General features: G+C 40.7%; 1 protein-coding gene across 12 annotated transcripts in view; it reads right to left on the bottom strand.

The window, feature by feature from the left end:
- Positions 1–434: 434 nt before the first annotated feature.
- The window catches only part of LOC139115260 (uncharacterized), a 74520-nt gene continuing 58756 nt past the window's right edge, over positions 435–16198 (bottom strand). For 7 of the 12 annotated variants that reach the window (XM_070677243.1, XM_070677245.1, XM_070677248.1 and 4 more), the window contains 8 exons: positions 14538–14705; positions 13678–13947; positions 11178–11357; positions 10464–10625; positions 9908–10105; positions 7818–7906; positions 4962–6906; positions 435–3033 (listed from right to left, as the gene is read on the bottom strand). In XM_070677243.1, the coding sequence (XP_070533344.1) occupies positions 2794–3033; positions 4962–6906; positions 7818–7906; positions 9908–10105; positions 10464–10625; positions 11178–11357; positions 13678–13947; positions 14538–14705 (3252 nt within the window). In that variant the 3' untranslated portion in view covers positions 435–2793. Of the gene's footprint in view, positions 3481–4961; positions 6907–7817; positions 7907–7958; positions 7976–9907; positions 10106–10463; positions 10626–11177; positions 11358–13677; positions 13948–14537; positions 14706–16198 lie in introns of all 12 variants that reach the window. The other 5 variants (XM_070677249.1, XM_070677254.1, XM_070677252.1 and 2 more) reach the window with 5 other exon arrangements.

Genomic DNA, 16198 nt, shown 5'->3' with positions numbered 1-16198 from the left:
TTGTCAAAGAAGATCGTAAATTGTGAATCGGGCCACCAGCATTCACTGCATATTTTCTCGCATCTACTGAGCGAGTGCACTCAGACAAATGTTAACGTTATGAGATGTTGGCAATATCAAGACGAGCTCCAAAGCCGCTGAACAATGAAAGCCATTCGGCAATACGTAAAGTACATCAAATTTGAAATTTTCAGCACGGGATTCGGGTAACAGACATAAGTTTGATATGGTTCCATATCAAGCATGAGACTCATATCACGGTGATCATTTACTGAATACAACCTCCATTTTGAATTATTCTTTGTTGGTTACTGTTTGTCGTCCTGTTTCAAATACTCTTGACTCTTACACAAATACATTCAGAAAATTAAAACACACACATATTTTGCTAAATGGCATAAATTCAAGAAGAGAATACGCCTGATATACACCTGTTTCTCTATAAAAACAAATTTTATTAATTCACAAAACAAAATGACAAAGCCAAATTAAGCATTTTCTATAATATTTATGGGAGCGAGCATTTTAAGAAAATAAAAATTCAAGCAACATTTCATAATTTGCATGCACGTAATCAAGTCTGCCAGTACTCGGGATACATTTAATTACGTCAGAAATGACGTCATACAGCCGGCATGATCTACTGTGAATGAGGTAGGATAACTTTGTGTGTATGTAGTCATGACTTCTATTAAATACTTAATATTTGAAGATCTTGTCGAAAAAGGCAACGTTTTACTTATTCACAAAGTCGTATCATCAAAATGATTTTAACTCAAATATGCAAACGATTTGAAGGGCGAAAATGTCAAGGAAATCTACGGACATATTTTTACTGACGACAAATGAAACGAATACAACATGATCATGGCCCAGTTTTATTTTTAAATATAACTTAATGTCTTAAGTGACGTATTTTTGATGTGTAAATTTTGATTCTATATTATTATAAATAATTGGCTTGTTTCATTTGATGAATACAATCGATTTAAATTACTGATTATTTTCACACGGATATTGCACTACCATTGCGCTAGAAATACAACGAAAACACTATGTAGCCAAGCAAATAAAAATCAAAATGAACTCTTGGGAAACAAAGAAAACATTTCCACCATTACAGGAAATGTTGATATTGTCACAGACTTACGGGCTTGCAAGCACTGCGTCAACATGATAGGGTGGGAAAGAATTTTGCTGTTAATGTAGTTTTACAATGTTAAATACGCGGTCCCTGAATAAATTAAACTTTTGGATTTGTCATAAAAACAAACTATAAGACAGACAAACAAACGACAACTAGGGGGCACAACGGTACGATATCATTCATAGATACTCCTGACGGTTTAAATATATCAAGGATTTTCTTCCCTTCTAGTAAATGGTTGTATATTGATATTAAAAAACTAAGCAGGCGCGGGTGTTAGGTCTAGAGAAAAAATCCTGAAACTTCTTCTGACGAAAGTCAATGCATTTAAGAAGTGATTGACTGTTGATGATAGGACCAACGCTACGATTTTCACAATAATATCTGAATTTCTATGAGATTCAAAACAGGGAAACATGTCCTGCCAGAAATTAAGATTAACCAATTTGAATTTAATTTTGTAGAGTGTTGGTCGGAAAGAGGCTATAGGAAAACGGCACAGAAATCGGACACGTGCACAATGACCAATCACTGATGTTATAAACATGCATATAATTATTCCGATATTTAAAAAAGAAATACAACGATATATCAGCTTCGATTTTCCATTCAAGTATTTTGCTGAGGACCTGGGAATGACATAAGATTCGAACGTACGCGGAACCCCCCTCCCCTCAAGAAAAACTACACACAGATCAAGCGTTGTTGAAAGTGGGTTTTACAAGAGACAGACAAAACGGTTGCATGCGCTGTAAACTTCTTTTATCTTGTTTTAATCTAGTTAATTTAAATATGGTTTCATTACGTCACAGTGTATAAATCATGTGACATGTACGCGTTGCAAATAACCTACGTAACGATATAAATACAAAAACAACGCGTCTCTGTCAGCATCTTATCAACTTTGTCTATCATTGCAAGGTTCACTTGTAGACATGACATCGGATTTACAAAGTTTTTGAAAGCAAACACTTTAAAAAGCTTATGTTTGAAATCTAAGAAATATCCCCTAGTTGCAGTAACGATGGTATGTTAGGTATTCGGAAGTATTGTACGATATAATAGTTTTGGTAGCACCATAGGAAGTGATGAATATTTACATCAGTTCAACTCTAGTGTAAAACCAGTTTATATGCGTCTGCAAATGAGACCAAAATGTCCTTCGTTACCACTCTAGGCCACGTTTCTTCTCGCTTTCATCTCGTTGGGTCTCGGCACGGTTCGGTAAACTTCGAAGGTCGCAGCTCAGTGCTTGGGTATACCTGCGAGCAGCGTTCTAGGCTTGTCACTATCGATTACAGTTAACGGTGACTAATAATTCTTCAATAGAAAGGTTATCTGAAGTTCTCAGAATGTTTTTCTCATTTTTTTGTTTTCCTCTTTTTCTGAAATCCATTATAAAATTGGTGCGATGGTTGTTCATAAAATAATACTGTCATTAAAACTGACGGTAAAACTAATATCCATTGCGACTGCTGGTTAGCCAGGTTTATTGCTGAAATAGTTGATGGCGACGATGATGACAAAGAGCTCATGTATCAATCAAGCATATCACCCAGCTTCATATTTTTCCAAAAATGTTGGCCCACTTCTCAAGTGATGACGTAATGTTTTCGCCTCGGATACGTTCGGATTTAGTCGGGAGTTCAAACAGTCGTTTCGCAGAAACGCTTGAACATTTCCAACGCTTCTTGCATTGACGGGTGCTGTTCAATGTCTGGCGATAAGTGGGACTCCTGTACGAAGATCTGGCCACTCACAATGTCAATATGTAATGTCTGCTGCTGCAGTCGACGGTGTAGCCATCTAGAGGGCGCTCGTCTGTTGGCGGGTTTCGGAGGCCTCGGAAAACGCATCGTCAACATCGGAACGATATCTGCAGTGATCTAACTCAACCAGGGAACGGAAAAGTTTTCAAAACAAAGTAGGAAAATAAAAATAAAGGAAGTGCAAAACTAAACCAATCACAAACAGAAAAGAAAAGGATGGTGCCTGAAAATTTCAGAACAAAAACAAAAATTCCGAAAGAGAGTGATTTGGCATAGTTAAGAAGCCAAAGACCAACCACAACCAAAACAAAATAATTGTATGAACATTTCACAACAAATAAAACGATACCACAAACAATTACAGTTAGGTAAACAAATGTTCAAAATAGCAAAATCATAAAGGCAAAGAGTCGACAGCGGACAGTTTCGAAAAATCAAAGAATATTTGCGTTGGAGGGCGAGGGGTAGGGAGAGAGAGAGAAAGCGGTTAGAAATATACGGACCAAACCATGCAAGCACTTTTCCCAAGAGAGACACACACTAATTTTTACGCTTATTTTTCTTCTAATAGATTACAATTTTTAGTAAAAGTGTTACCGGATATATGTACACCAGGAGTTAAGGCACACGTTATGTATACCACGGGGTTGTTTTGTGTGAATATTGATGCATCGAGTCAATAGAGGGCGCACCAGACCACGTGAGTAACAACACAGGCATTCGACGGAGAAAACATAAAAAAAAAAAGAAATAGGAATAAAAGTAAAAGAATATGGAAAAATAGTTGAAAATGAGAAAGAATAAATATAGTGTTAGTAATTATTTATTCATATGTTCATGCTAATGTTTTGTTAACGTACAAGCTGGGAGACGAAGCATAATGTATATCTCACGACATGAAATACGTAACAATACGAGACTTCGCAACGAGATTTCACAAGTCCTCATTACGCTAGCTGGAAGTGACTTATATCGAAAGATCATGCGTTTATTGTAGTTCCTAGAAAGTTAAAAAGAATAGATTAAACAGAGCAATTTTATGAAATGCTTGATTTTGTCGTCATGGGCCCGAAGAGCTAGTTACTCTAGCATACATGATGAAAAATCTTTAGCAGCTACCACTGAAAAGGAAACGTCACACAACAGATACATCGATCAAATATTATTCATCAAAGTGTCTGGATTTACAACTTATTGTTTATCACTGATTTCAATCGTTAATATTAGACAACAAGGCATAGAAAGCCTATCATTTGGGCATTTCTGAACGGCGTGTGTCGGTACTAATTCCGACTGTAATACGCGACAGTCTCCTAAATCAAGGGGAAACGAGCAAAAAGCAAAAAGGCGATGTTCTACAATCAGGTATGACAGTTAAGTGTTTGTGCCAATATCATTTAAATTCGTTTTTGAAAGTAATTTTAAAAAATAACATGAGCAATTTTTTTATTATTTTCACCCCAGAGAAAAATGACTGCCCGCCTGTAAAATTTCATGTCGTGGATTGTTAAAATGCGATATGGTATCATGCGACAAGCCAATTTCACAAATCTACAAGTTTGTTGGGCTGTTCTGTGACATCGCAGAAGCTTGGTCGATCACATAGGACGAACAGTTAGTGACGTTCGGTCAGTGTGGCGCCATGCACAGACTGTCAAATGCTATGACGTCATATGGACAATAAAGATAAACAAAAAGTAGCGTAACGAATGTTTGACGAGATTTTCGACACGCTGAATTTCAGTTCTCAGAAGTTCTTCGAAACGATAAACAATCGCTATCACGAGGCTAAGTCAACGCAACCAATTTGGTTTTGTGACATTTTCAGTTTTATATTCTTCTTTTCGAAATAGTAGATCTTGGGCCTTTGGACAGTGTTCATCAAAAACTTTAGCTATCATCAGCTACCACTTATTACAATAATTTACCAAATGGTTTGTGTCACATTATTTCATATGTTTAAACAACAAATGCAGGACTAAACTTCGCAGTAAAAGGTACTTCCTTGTTATAAAATTCTATATTCACGATGAAAGGACACTCACCTGTGAAAATGCATTATCTGACGGGCTGCCAGCGTTTCCTGAGCGACTGTTTCCACCGCTCTTGAATACTGAAGACTTTTTTGTTGTTTTGCTCGCCTTCTGTTTATCTTCAGCGGCCGCCTTTCTGTTTGCACTTTGGTCCGGCGTGTGCATACTCCTAACGCCCATTTTCGGCGAGGCCTGACTATACGATGTGGCCGACTTGCCGTGTGCTGTCGTTGGCGACGCTGTAGCGGTGATCGGGCGGTTTGAGGGGGCGTGTTTTTGTCGTTGGCCCTCAGTCCTTGGCTGTTGGCTAGATTTCGTTTTAGGCTGTTGCCCCGATGACGTAGAAGCGTGGCTTTGCACACCTGACGGACTCGGGGACCTGTCTCGGACTGATGTCTTCTCTTCAACAGTCTTTTGGTCTTTCGTAACACTCTGAGGTACAGCTGGAGGCAAAGAAAACTTCAAAGGCTCTCCCGAAAGTCTGAAACCTGGTGGGCTCAAGCTTCTGCTCCGTAGACTTCGATCAAACTTGTCCGGCTTAGACGTGCTCTCCGAGGGGCTCTCTGCAAAGAACTTGGCCCTCGCTGTGCGAGGCGAGGAAGGGGTATTGTCCTTCGAATGCTTACGTTGTTGGTCTGCTGGTAACTGTGATGGAGATTGCTGCTGAGGTGGGGTATGATGCAATCTCACTGCCTCCTGATGCTGCATCCTTGTTTTAGTCCGGGGAAGATTACCCGGTATGATAGGCACAAACGGTTCCGGAGAAAGTTTTTCTGGGACGAATTGAGCGTCTCTTATCGGTGGTGTTGGGGTGCGAGACGCATTCGGCGAAGGGCCCTTTTTGGTGAGATCTCTCTCGGGCGTCGAAGCATCCCTTTCAAATGATGGCTCCTGCATGCGTTTCACATATAACGCGTTTGGTGGAGTTCTGGCATATGTTGGGGACGACGGTCCCTTCCGTTCTGCTGCCCCCTGTTGTTTAGGTGAAGTCTTGTCAGCGGATTTCTTGGCCGAATCTGGTTTTCCAGGCACAGGCGGCTTGCCATGTTTTGCAGAAGGGCTGCTCGCCTGCCTGTCTGATGAGGGCTTTGTCCGAGGAGAAGGCGCCTTCTCTTCGACTTCCTTCTCAGCTTTCGAAGAAATCACTGAAGATGACCCAACCGGTGATGTAGGCGTTTTGGTCCCTGCACTCTCTGCTTTCGGAGAAATTCCCTTGACGGGATCCTGGCCGATGGATGTGGCTGTAGGTTTGGTGGTTTCGACTTTTGGCTTCTCGGACATAGGGGACGTGATCCGGCCCGGGGCTGGACTTGCTTCCCTCGAACGCGATGAGCCATTCTCGAACATCTTTTTGGCGGAGAGCACTCTGCTCTCTCGCACTACCTCAGGGTCCCTTTGACTGTCGTTGATAAGTTTGCCGTCATCTTGCATCCATGGCAACAGCGGCTGTTTCTTTTCAGTCGGTCGTAGCAGTCCCCGGACGTCGAAGTAACCAGATCGTCCGACGACCGGAACAGTCACTATCTTCGAGGGTGGGGAGGTTCTCCCTTTGTCGTCTGAGGGGGAGCCCTCTTCCTGTTCTTGGGTTGACGGGGGCGGTACATCATCCGAGGCAATGCTTGATGTCGCCGTTGGTACCTTTGTGCTATGACTGATACTGGTCTGGGCAAGTTTTTCAGATATGACGGTGCCTGGACTTCCTGGACCACTGCTGACACTAGGATACGACTGTTCACACTGATCAGCGATGGGCAAGCTTGAAGGTTTCCCGATGACGGATTTCGAGTCTTCGTGTTCGGGTGGAGTTTGCGCTGCCAGTGCTGTCGGCCGATCTCTGGTGCCTGGTCGAGCTGTAGAGGGCGTTGTGGTTCTTGTTAGACTTGCAGACTGATAAAGTGGTTTCTTGGCTTTTCTCATCTCCTCAACCGGGGTGAACACATCGGAATGCGATCTTGATCTAGACAAGGCAAAGGTGTTTAAGGTGATTACTCTCAGGAACGACGGTATAACACAGCGAGCATACAATTTTTCATACGCCTCTTAAAAACGCAATATATAATTTTGATTTCATTTTAGCACAACACATTCAAAGTACAGAAACAAAACAAGAACGGAAAAACAACAAAGGTCATAGTGCTGGGATGACACAGAAACGTTAAAAACTTAGTACAACGTAAGCTATGGTGTATATATATATATATATATATATATATATATATATATATATATATATATATATATATATATATATATATATATATATAATGTTAAGGCTGTCTACTATGGGCAGTTAAGTGCTCAATGCAATGCTTGACAGCTAAATATTGGTTCAAAAGTCCGTTTGATGAACTAAGTAATTAATGTGTTTGAAGTGAATACTTTGCTAAGTTCCTTTCCCCATTTTTGATCCTACTATCGGTGAAATACACTTCAATACACGTAAAAGTACTGAGACCCCTAATTACTTTCAAGACCCAAGGACCTCTTCATCGTGTAACCATCTCAGGCGTGATTGGACTTTTTTCAGGTCAGGAAAATTTGCATCGCGCGCACCTACCAAACATTAGCTGCCTTGCGCTGCGATTTAAGTAAGGGACAGTTTTTAGATGCAGTATGATTCCAACCCATTACCAGGAAGAAAACTACACACAAAGCAACCAGGTGAGAAATAGGCAACACCAACATCGGTTAAAAGTTGACTTATTTCGAAGGAGAGCAGCCACACTTTGACAACAATTCCGTAACAAGGCGCACACAAACGAACACCGTACCATATAATCTATAAATAAAGCTACTAAAGACATATTATATTGTGTTAGAAATTTAGGCGGGAACTATCAGACTTAGGACAGAAAATATATAGTCTACCTTCGCAAGTTCATGTTTATGTCTTTCAGGGACAGTTCAGCCTGATACTGGGCTAGCTCATCAGTGGCCTTCTCGATCTCTCTCATGGCCTAAAATTTTGTCGAAATATCAAAAATGAAAAAAAGATTCTTAGGGACGTACCTGTCGTCAGCTTTATCCTACCAGAATGAAAGCATGTAAGAAAGGAGTATTGGGATTGTTAGTAAGGGTAAAGAGTGTGAGTGCCATTAAAACTTGACTGTTGTGTTGTTGGTTAGGATTCGGGGTGCAGAATCTACCTTTAGTTGACAAGCGCGTGGCGCAAACTTAACGTCTTGGCTGAAGCTCTACACTACAAAATGCCAGCTAGAATATAGGCTGCAGAAAGGGTCGTTAGTAGACGGAGTTGTCAAACTGTATGACATTTTACTCCCTTACAGTTGTGCAGTTAAAAAGCATTTCTTTGCAAATATTTGTTACTGTGCCCAAAAGAACACGCTGTCACTCCCTTTGTGTCGGAATATGACAACATCTTCGAATACGCATATACAGCTATGGACGGCTTAGCCCATACAAGTACCACACATGAGTGGTTGTTGTATGGGAGTAATCCAGTCTTAGGCATTTTTACGTAGGAGAGGGAACTTCAGGCACTCGCGAATAATTTAATAGTTTTCAGCTGTTATAGTCTGTAAAATTTGTGTCAGTTTTTTCCTGTTTTCCTTTGTAAGGATTACAACGCCCACTTTCACATATCACGGGGCAATGAAACGTCATAGTACGACATTGCGCCACCAGGATAATTTGACAGTTTTCAACTGTTTTAGTCTATAAAATTTGTGTCAGTTTTTCCCATTTACAAAGTCCACTTTTACAAATCACGGGGCAATCAAACGTCACAGTACGAAATTGCGCCACCAGGAAGCCTTGTCGGATGCACCGGAAGTTAGTCACACTACCGGAGCGAGTGCATATTCGCCTGGCCTCCTCGTAATTGTGACAAATCCGGAGAGCTTCCTCAAGAATTCTTAAATGATAGTAGAAAATGGCCGTGTCATGCATAGTAATTATCTATTAGTATTGACGAACTAGAATGTGAAATTATCATCGCTGTTAAATAAACGAGAGATGCAATTTAGTGAAAGTAAAATATCACAGTCGAGTGATAAATATATAGGTGTTATGTGTCGACACAGGCTCTCCAAGAAGTGTAGCGACTGGAATCAAATATAATCATGAGGAGAGGATTTCTGTGATGTTTGTATGAGGAAACAGCGCGTTTACACAAAGGTATGACAAAAGTTTAGTTCAACTTCGAGAAGGGTTTGAATTGATTTCCATAACTACTGCTTCTTGTGTATTGAAGAAGCCAGAGTCGTCAGAGTTTAATGCAAATGAGATGAAAAAAAATCGATTCTGAGCTGACCCGTTTTGCCTTTTATCCCCCAACGACTAAAATTTGCCAAACATGTCATGACCACATATTTCAAATGATCCAAAACTGTAGACAGGCGAGTGATTCATTTCAAAGTTTATATGATCACACGCGCCAAAGGTCACGTCAGGACATCAACAGAAAATCAGATGTCAAAGGAGGAATGAAATGCTGAATGAGAGCTACCAAAGTAGAGAGACTTTCCTTTCTGGTTAGGTACAGGTTGGACAAAATTGGTTAAGTTGTTCATCGTCTTTGACTCAATCAACAGTTATGTACTATGTCATCTTTTTCACTTTGTCACCGTAAAGTAAAAATTGGTGGTAATAGAAATTTAATTAACTCAGCATTCGTATTTATCTGTACTTTGAAAGCAGTACTGTCATGATGGCAATATACTTAAAAATCGCACGGGAGAAAAGGCGGCAGAATGCTAAACGACATGCTTATGTTAGGCGTGTACAGACAAGAAGCAGTGATTCTACATTTGCAGTAAACTTTATTTCGAAAGTCTGGTCAGTTACTTTGACACCCTGTTTAAAATGTATTTGATATGAGATAATATTAGGTCAATTTTGAACAGACGAGAATGTGTGCTTTGAAAAATACAATTTACGTGTTAGAAATGTATAGTGCGGTGGAATTCATCTACACAATTATGCTTTCATTGTCGAACCTCGGAAAGCGTCGTTTCTACTTCCAAATCCGTGTCGTCTTCCCCAGCATTCCAAGCTATCCCGTCATCCCCTGTTAGATATCTATGCGCGTGCGCAGCGTTCGTGGGTATGAGAGTGGTGGCGACCTGCACCTGTTCAAAGTGGCTAATTTGCGGCGAGATCACTTGGTCGGATGTGATTGTCTCGCTTTCTGGCCTCTGTGAAGAGAATCGACACCATAGCAACGTGCAGAAACAACACAAACTTACAAACACAAAAACGAAAATGTGAAAATGAAGGCCAATGTAAAATAAATATGTATGAAGAACATAAATATGACAGAATATGAGAATAAAAATTGCATAAAACGATATATCATGGAGATGAACTACTCGCCGGTAAAGCAAGTACATGGATAAATGCTCTCACAGTAATTGGTATACACAGACAATCAGATGATCTATGGCAATCGCGCATGCGTGAAGTTTGCTTTAAAGTGGGCTTCGCCAATAGTTACAGTTAGGGCGGTAAATATATCCAACTTTCAATGTCCAGGAAATATCTACCGAGACCTACCTGCTTGTTTGTCGCCATGGCCGCGGAGGACTGGGTTTTGGTAAGGGGCTTCTCTGTGTCTCTCTGTGGAGTTTCTCGTATTGACCCGTTTTGGCTGTGTTTTAGAGCAATGCTGGTGTCCACTTGCTCAAGCGCCGTTGCGATATTCTTCAGTTTTTCAAACTACAAAGAAACAAACAAAGTAAATTTGAACGTGAGATGAACACACCTATTCTTTTATTGCGACGTGTGGAAGACGACTATCTGACAAAACCGAGCTTAATTGACAAAACCTTCACTACAAGTTTAGCTATTATTTATCCCTAACGAGTGGGCTCCAGCGAAGTGGGACGGATTTTCATACACGCATGTCTTGTCAGATAGTTGTCTTACACACGTACGTACTAACGATTCAAGTGTGTGCGTATCAATCGAAAGTGCACATTTGCTAGCCAGCGACGGCGCTGTTTATCCAGAATGATAACGAAATAACATAATAATCTTCAACTTTTCCACTCACGAAAGAGATTTACAGGTATTTGAAAGCGCCACAATAACTAAGTGTGGTTATGCAATAACAGGCAAATTCGACATTGGAAACAGGCGGACATGGCCTCATGGAAATAAACATTCGACTTTATACGCCACAGTCTTTGGTATTTTTGAGAACTTGCTGAAAACTTGCTATTTGTTTCCGTATCGCACTTTTGGCAGTCATGAAAAAAGTGAGAGTACCTCAGCTATGATCTCATCCATTCTCGATTTTTCCTGAGTGTGAATTTTCTCGTTTTCGGAGAGTTTCTTCTGATACTCCTCCCTTTCTTCCTTCCAAGCATCGTGATCACGTTGATGTCTTTTCTGAGCCTCCTTCGTCTTCGTCTCCCACTCCTTCAGCACTCGGTTCTCTTCCTCCACCTTGGGAACGAGGGTGAGAAAAGACAAACGCTGTGGGCGCTGTATACAGGCAATGCTGCAGCCACACTTTTCTGTTCGCTCTGGGTACAATGTCATATCTCTGCTCTTTGGTTTCGTATTTCTCCTTCGAACAAACGGAGAATATCAAATACCGGACATCATCGCTGCTCTGGCATGCTAAATTAAAATCATCGATGACTGATCATGATGTTTTTGTACCTCCTGCGCGCGTTACCATGGAGAGTTTAACAGAGTTAAGGGTTCACTGGAAGTCACCCTGCTATCGGAGCCTGTTCAACATCAGCACAACTTGTGTGGTTTGATTGGATGTGAAAAGGTTGAAAAAGAGATTTTCTATAATTGAAGGAATGTGCCGTTGTTTATATTGGTATAATCTTATTCGTTTTATCGCATAAAAACAACATCAAAGATCAGGAATGCCAACACATGTGAATAAATATAGTACATGCGCCGGTTACTAGCTGTCAAATATTATGACCGATACGAACTCTGTTGTGCCCACCTACTATGGTTGACACCAGCATTGCTGGAATTACGGTAGTATGCGCCTCGAAAGTGAAAGACTTAAACTTCTGCCAAAGCGTTCCTCGATGATTCTTTCAAACATTCTCTTACCAGACCAAGAATAAAAATCAGGGGTCACCGTGCAAATCTTGGTACTACAGAAACAAATTAACATTTCTCCACCTTTGAAATTCAAAATGGCAAATATCCCTATGTTAACTCTACGAGGGAAAAAGCCATTTTCGATTTTCACAAAACTAAGACGGTGAAAAGTTTTCTTACACCAAGAGATTTAAATGAGCCCCTACAAGCAGTAGATCAGAAAAGTATTGAAAAAATTCAGAGTCCGAACATCTGTCCCCGAGGCGCATTCTATCCAAATGTTTAGATGCACTATTTGGACTTGGTAGCTGACAGTCAAACCCATATCAATTGGTATCGATCTATCATCGGCTCTTCTACTTCATGAATATTTTAACAATCCGTAAACAAAACAAAATAAAATCATTTCATCATTATTAAAGTAGAATTAAAAAGAGCTGAACTTCAAAGCAGTTGATCGGGTAGCGTTTCGAAAATTGCCGCGAGTACACTCGCACGAGAAAAGTCGGAAAATCCAATACTTTTAGATCTATTGATTTCTGTAGCCGCGAATCTGGTGTTGAATGAAGTTTTTGTAGCTCTCAACAAAACTTCGAAAGATTGTTTTGCTAATCCATTTAAATTACTATACACGACTGGAGTCGACGGATGGCACTAATCCAAAGAAAAGATTACGCAAAATGAAAAGCTTCGGGAATGGAGGTGTGTCTTAGGCTTGCCAGATGTTCCTTATAATTAAAGTTTCTTTCAAAGTCGCCGTCACAACACCCCTAGATTATGTAATTTTCAGGTGTGACCTAAAAAAATTACCAAAGCGCGCTAAAATGGGTCAATTCTTGTAACTGACTCTCGAGCGGAACGGAGCCTCAGAGCTGCAGCTGTTTGATGACAGCCCAGACGACTTTATGGCAGTCGTCTGAGATTGAAGTCACCCACTATTTCGACATTTTACCCTCGTCTTTGTTTCATCGCTGAGGTATACCACCCAAGCCATCATTCTTGTTAACTAAAAGAACAGAAAATTCTATACCGTGGGCATGACGTACGAACTTTTTCACCTCTCACGCAGCCATAATGCATTCTGGATTTCGAGTTCTTTAAAAATACGGGTCAGGGGTAACATGACCCCTGCGTGAAGCTAAGCCGAACGGTACACTCGGAGCAGTGGGGTTGCTCGTGTTTGGTAGATATGATCGTCAAAACAAGACTTATTCGTCTTTACTTGTAACTCTACCCCTTCCGCCGACAGCGAATATCTCTCAAAGATTGATTTCCAAACTGACCAAATCGACAATATTCTAAACTGGAGGAGTATGGCTATCGAGTTTCAACTCCGCACTGAGCTTGTTTTTTGGAATCTCATCTCGCGAGTCACAGGACAGAGGAATAGCAAATCTTCATGGCCAACGTAGTGTACGGTAGTATACTGTATGCTGATCTCAGTTGTCTATTCCTCTACAGTGCGTTTGTTTTTGCATGGATTTAGTTGTGATATTGGAAGACTTAGTGTGTATGATTGCCATTTTTGAGGGGAAATGTTGTGAGATGTATATATATATATATATATATATTTATATATATATATATATATACATATATATATATTGAAATAACAGAACAAAAGCGACAGAACAAAAAGAAAATACACAAATGGGCCTCCGAAAAAAGGGATAAAATAGAAACCATGACTGACTTCCTTAATCCTGGCGACTAACTGCGTCTTCTCATCCTGCCAGTCTTTGCGTTCAGAGTTCAACTTGGTCTCAAAGTCGCGTCTCTCGTTCTGGAGGGTTCTTTCCATCGATTCCAGCTGTCTCTGTAAATCCATATTCTTGCCGTGTGACGCCGCCAGCAGTCGCTTGTGTTCATTTCTTTCCCTCTCCCATGAATCCTTGAGCCTGGCGACTTGCTCCTCCGCCTTCTCTTTGCTTTTCTTCGATGATCCCTTTGTGTGCTGTTCCAACTGTGGATATTAAAAAAACACGATTAGCACAAGTACAGACAAAGTCTTTATCTGTGTCGCAGGTAACAGAAGGGCATATCTGACCCTATAGTACCGATACAACAAATTCAAAATGAAATTTACAGTATTTTCACTTTTTTACAATCTTGTTACACCTTCCTTCAATCGTATGCATGCTTGGGCATGGCAAGTCACTTTCACAATCACTAAATCTAAAAAAACACCAATTGTTAAACGGGTCTGGCCTCTGGCGAAACGCAATTTGTAGTCGCAACTTTTAATGAGTTGTTCAAAATTTTGTGACCTTATTACTTAAAATATGAGGCTCAAATTATTTTAGAGTGACTGAATTGCCGTATCAGTGTTTGCATAAATATAAAGCATCGACCGACTTGGCGTCTGTCTCGTATGCGGACTTATTGCCATACACAAGCATCCTATATACTGTATTAAACATCATCGCTGCATTCATCATCATCATACCTCCCTAATCTGAGTTGTAAGCAGGGATAGCGCAGAGAGATTGTGGACTTGAGGGACATTTCCTTGAAAGAGAGCAGGATCTTCCCGGGATATGACCTTTGACCTACCCTAGCAATTTTGACCTGCATTTCGGAGCGTTCAATCTCCCAGGCAGATTTCTCGGCGACGTATGTGTTCTGCGTCTGGCTTCGACGTTTCTCTTCTACGGCTAGTTTTTGCTGCAGTGTCTCGGCACTTCGTCGCAAATCTAATACCATTCGTTTGGTTTCCTTCGCCTGGAACGAACAGAGTTTGAACATAGCTTAGATCAAGGGAAACATGAATATTTTGCTACGGGACGGTGATAAATTTTGAGTAAACAGCAAATGCGATCATTTGTTTTCCTGACCTAGACACGAGATTTGAAACACACGACAGCTGTTAGATTGTGATATTTCTCACTCAAATTTTTAAGTTTATTTTTCTCTGCCAAGAACTTACGCCCTGGCTAGGATGACGGTGATTTGCGACATTCTCTGACCTTAGCGGTGCCAACATCACGTGACTAGACAACATGACGGATATTTCTGATAAAAACAGGGACCATTAGGGTTATGGAAATTATGCATGATACCTTCCTATGAAATTTTACACGTTGTGTGTGGTCTCTCTTTGAAGGGTAAAATTGGCTCTTTCATCATGGTTGCTAGGGGTTACGGCCCAGAGACAAAGAAGGGTGAATTTATCGGCTGTGGGTCAGAGGTCAACTTTCTTGGCAAGTGCAGGGCCATTACACTGACGTTTGTTACAAATGAAAGAACGTGAGAACCGACTGACACACCACAAAGTCGACATTGTCCACACGGCAACGCTTCTGCTCACAACCACCCTAAGGCAATTGTAAATTTGACAGTGGGATACAAGGACTTGTGTTCCAAACTTGTCGACTGGAAATTCTCTCAAACGCGCACTTAAGGATGTTTGAAATCATTCTAATATGGGGCGCTAGGGTAGTCACAACAACTCTAAGATGTTGTCAAAATCCACTGCTTGCGAGTGTACACTTGAATATCCTCATCTACGCCTGCGTACAGAACATACGTGTGTCAACGCTGTCGTGTCTGCACACTCATCATTTGCCGTAACCATCAAACGCATGCAGAATCTATGTCGGTGACCAGGACGTAAATCAAAAACTGCAAAGAAGAGTATTTATGTGTAGCTTCTTTGACACAAAAAGCAGGTGGCGCTTCCACACTCGTTCGGTATGTCTCAACTTACTATACATCGCAAGACATGGGGAAATATAATTTGTATACATAAATTTCAACCTGGGTCTGTACGAGTCTACCTCACGTTTCAATTGTGTTTTACTCGTGTACTTTGCTGGCTACTCAAAAAATCAGAAATTAACGAGATAACATATTTATAAGGTATTAAAACTTCAAATGTAACCCCCCCCCCCCTCTACTGTCTATGATGTTATGGGCTATTTCGAATAGATGCTTTGTCGCGCTTGGATACTAGTGCGGTTTACGGATTTGCGGTAGATTCACTTGAAACTTGTAACAGATTACTAAAACAAAACCTTTGAACACACACTTGAAGCGCAACAAATCTACATACATACATAGCTTGGGCCAAGAAAAATAAAAAAGTATGTTTCTCATCCTAAACATATTGCAAAATTGATGCGGTGACGCGGCTTTTTTCTTCTCATTTTTTTTATTCCTCAACCAACAAGAACGCGCAAAAAACATGAAAACAACATAGTAATGCACGCAGAGAT

This window comes from Ptychodera flava, chromosome 17 (genome assembly GCF_041260155.1).
Source record: "Ptychodera flava strain L36383 chromosome 17, AS_Pfla_20210202, whole genome shotgun sequence".
Classification (NCBI taxonomy): Eukaryota; Metazoa; Hemichordata; class Enteropneusta; family Ptychoderidae; genus Ptychodera; species Ptychodera flava.
This window is presented reverse-complemented; position numbering and strand designations above follow the sequence as displayed.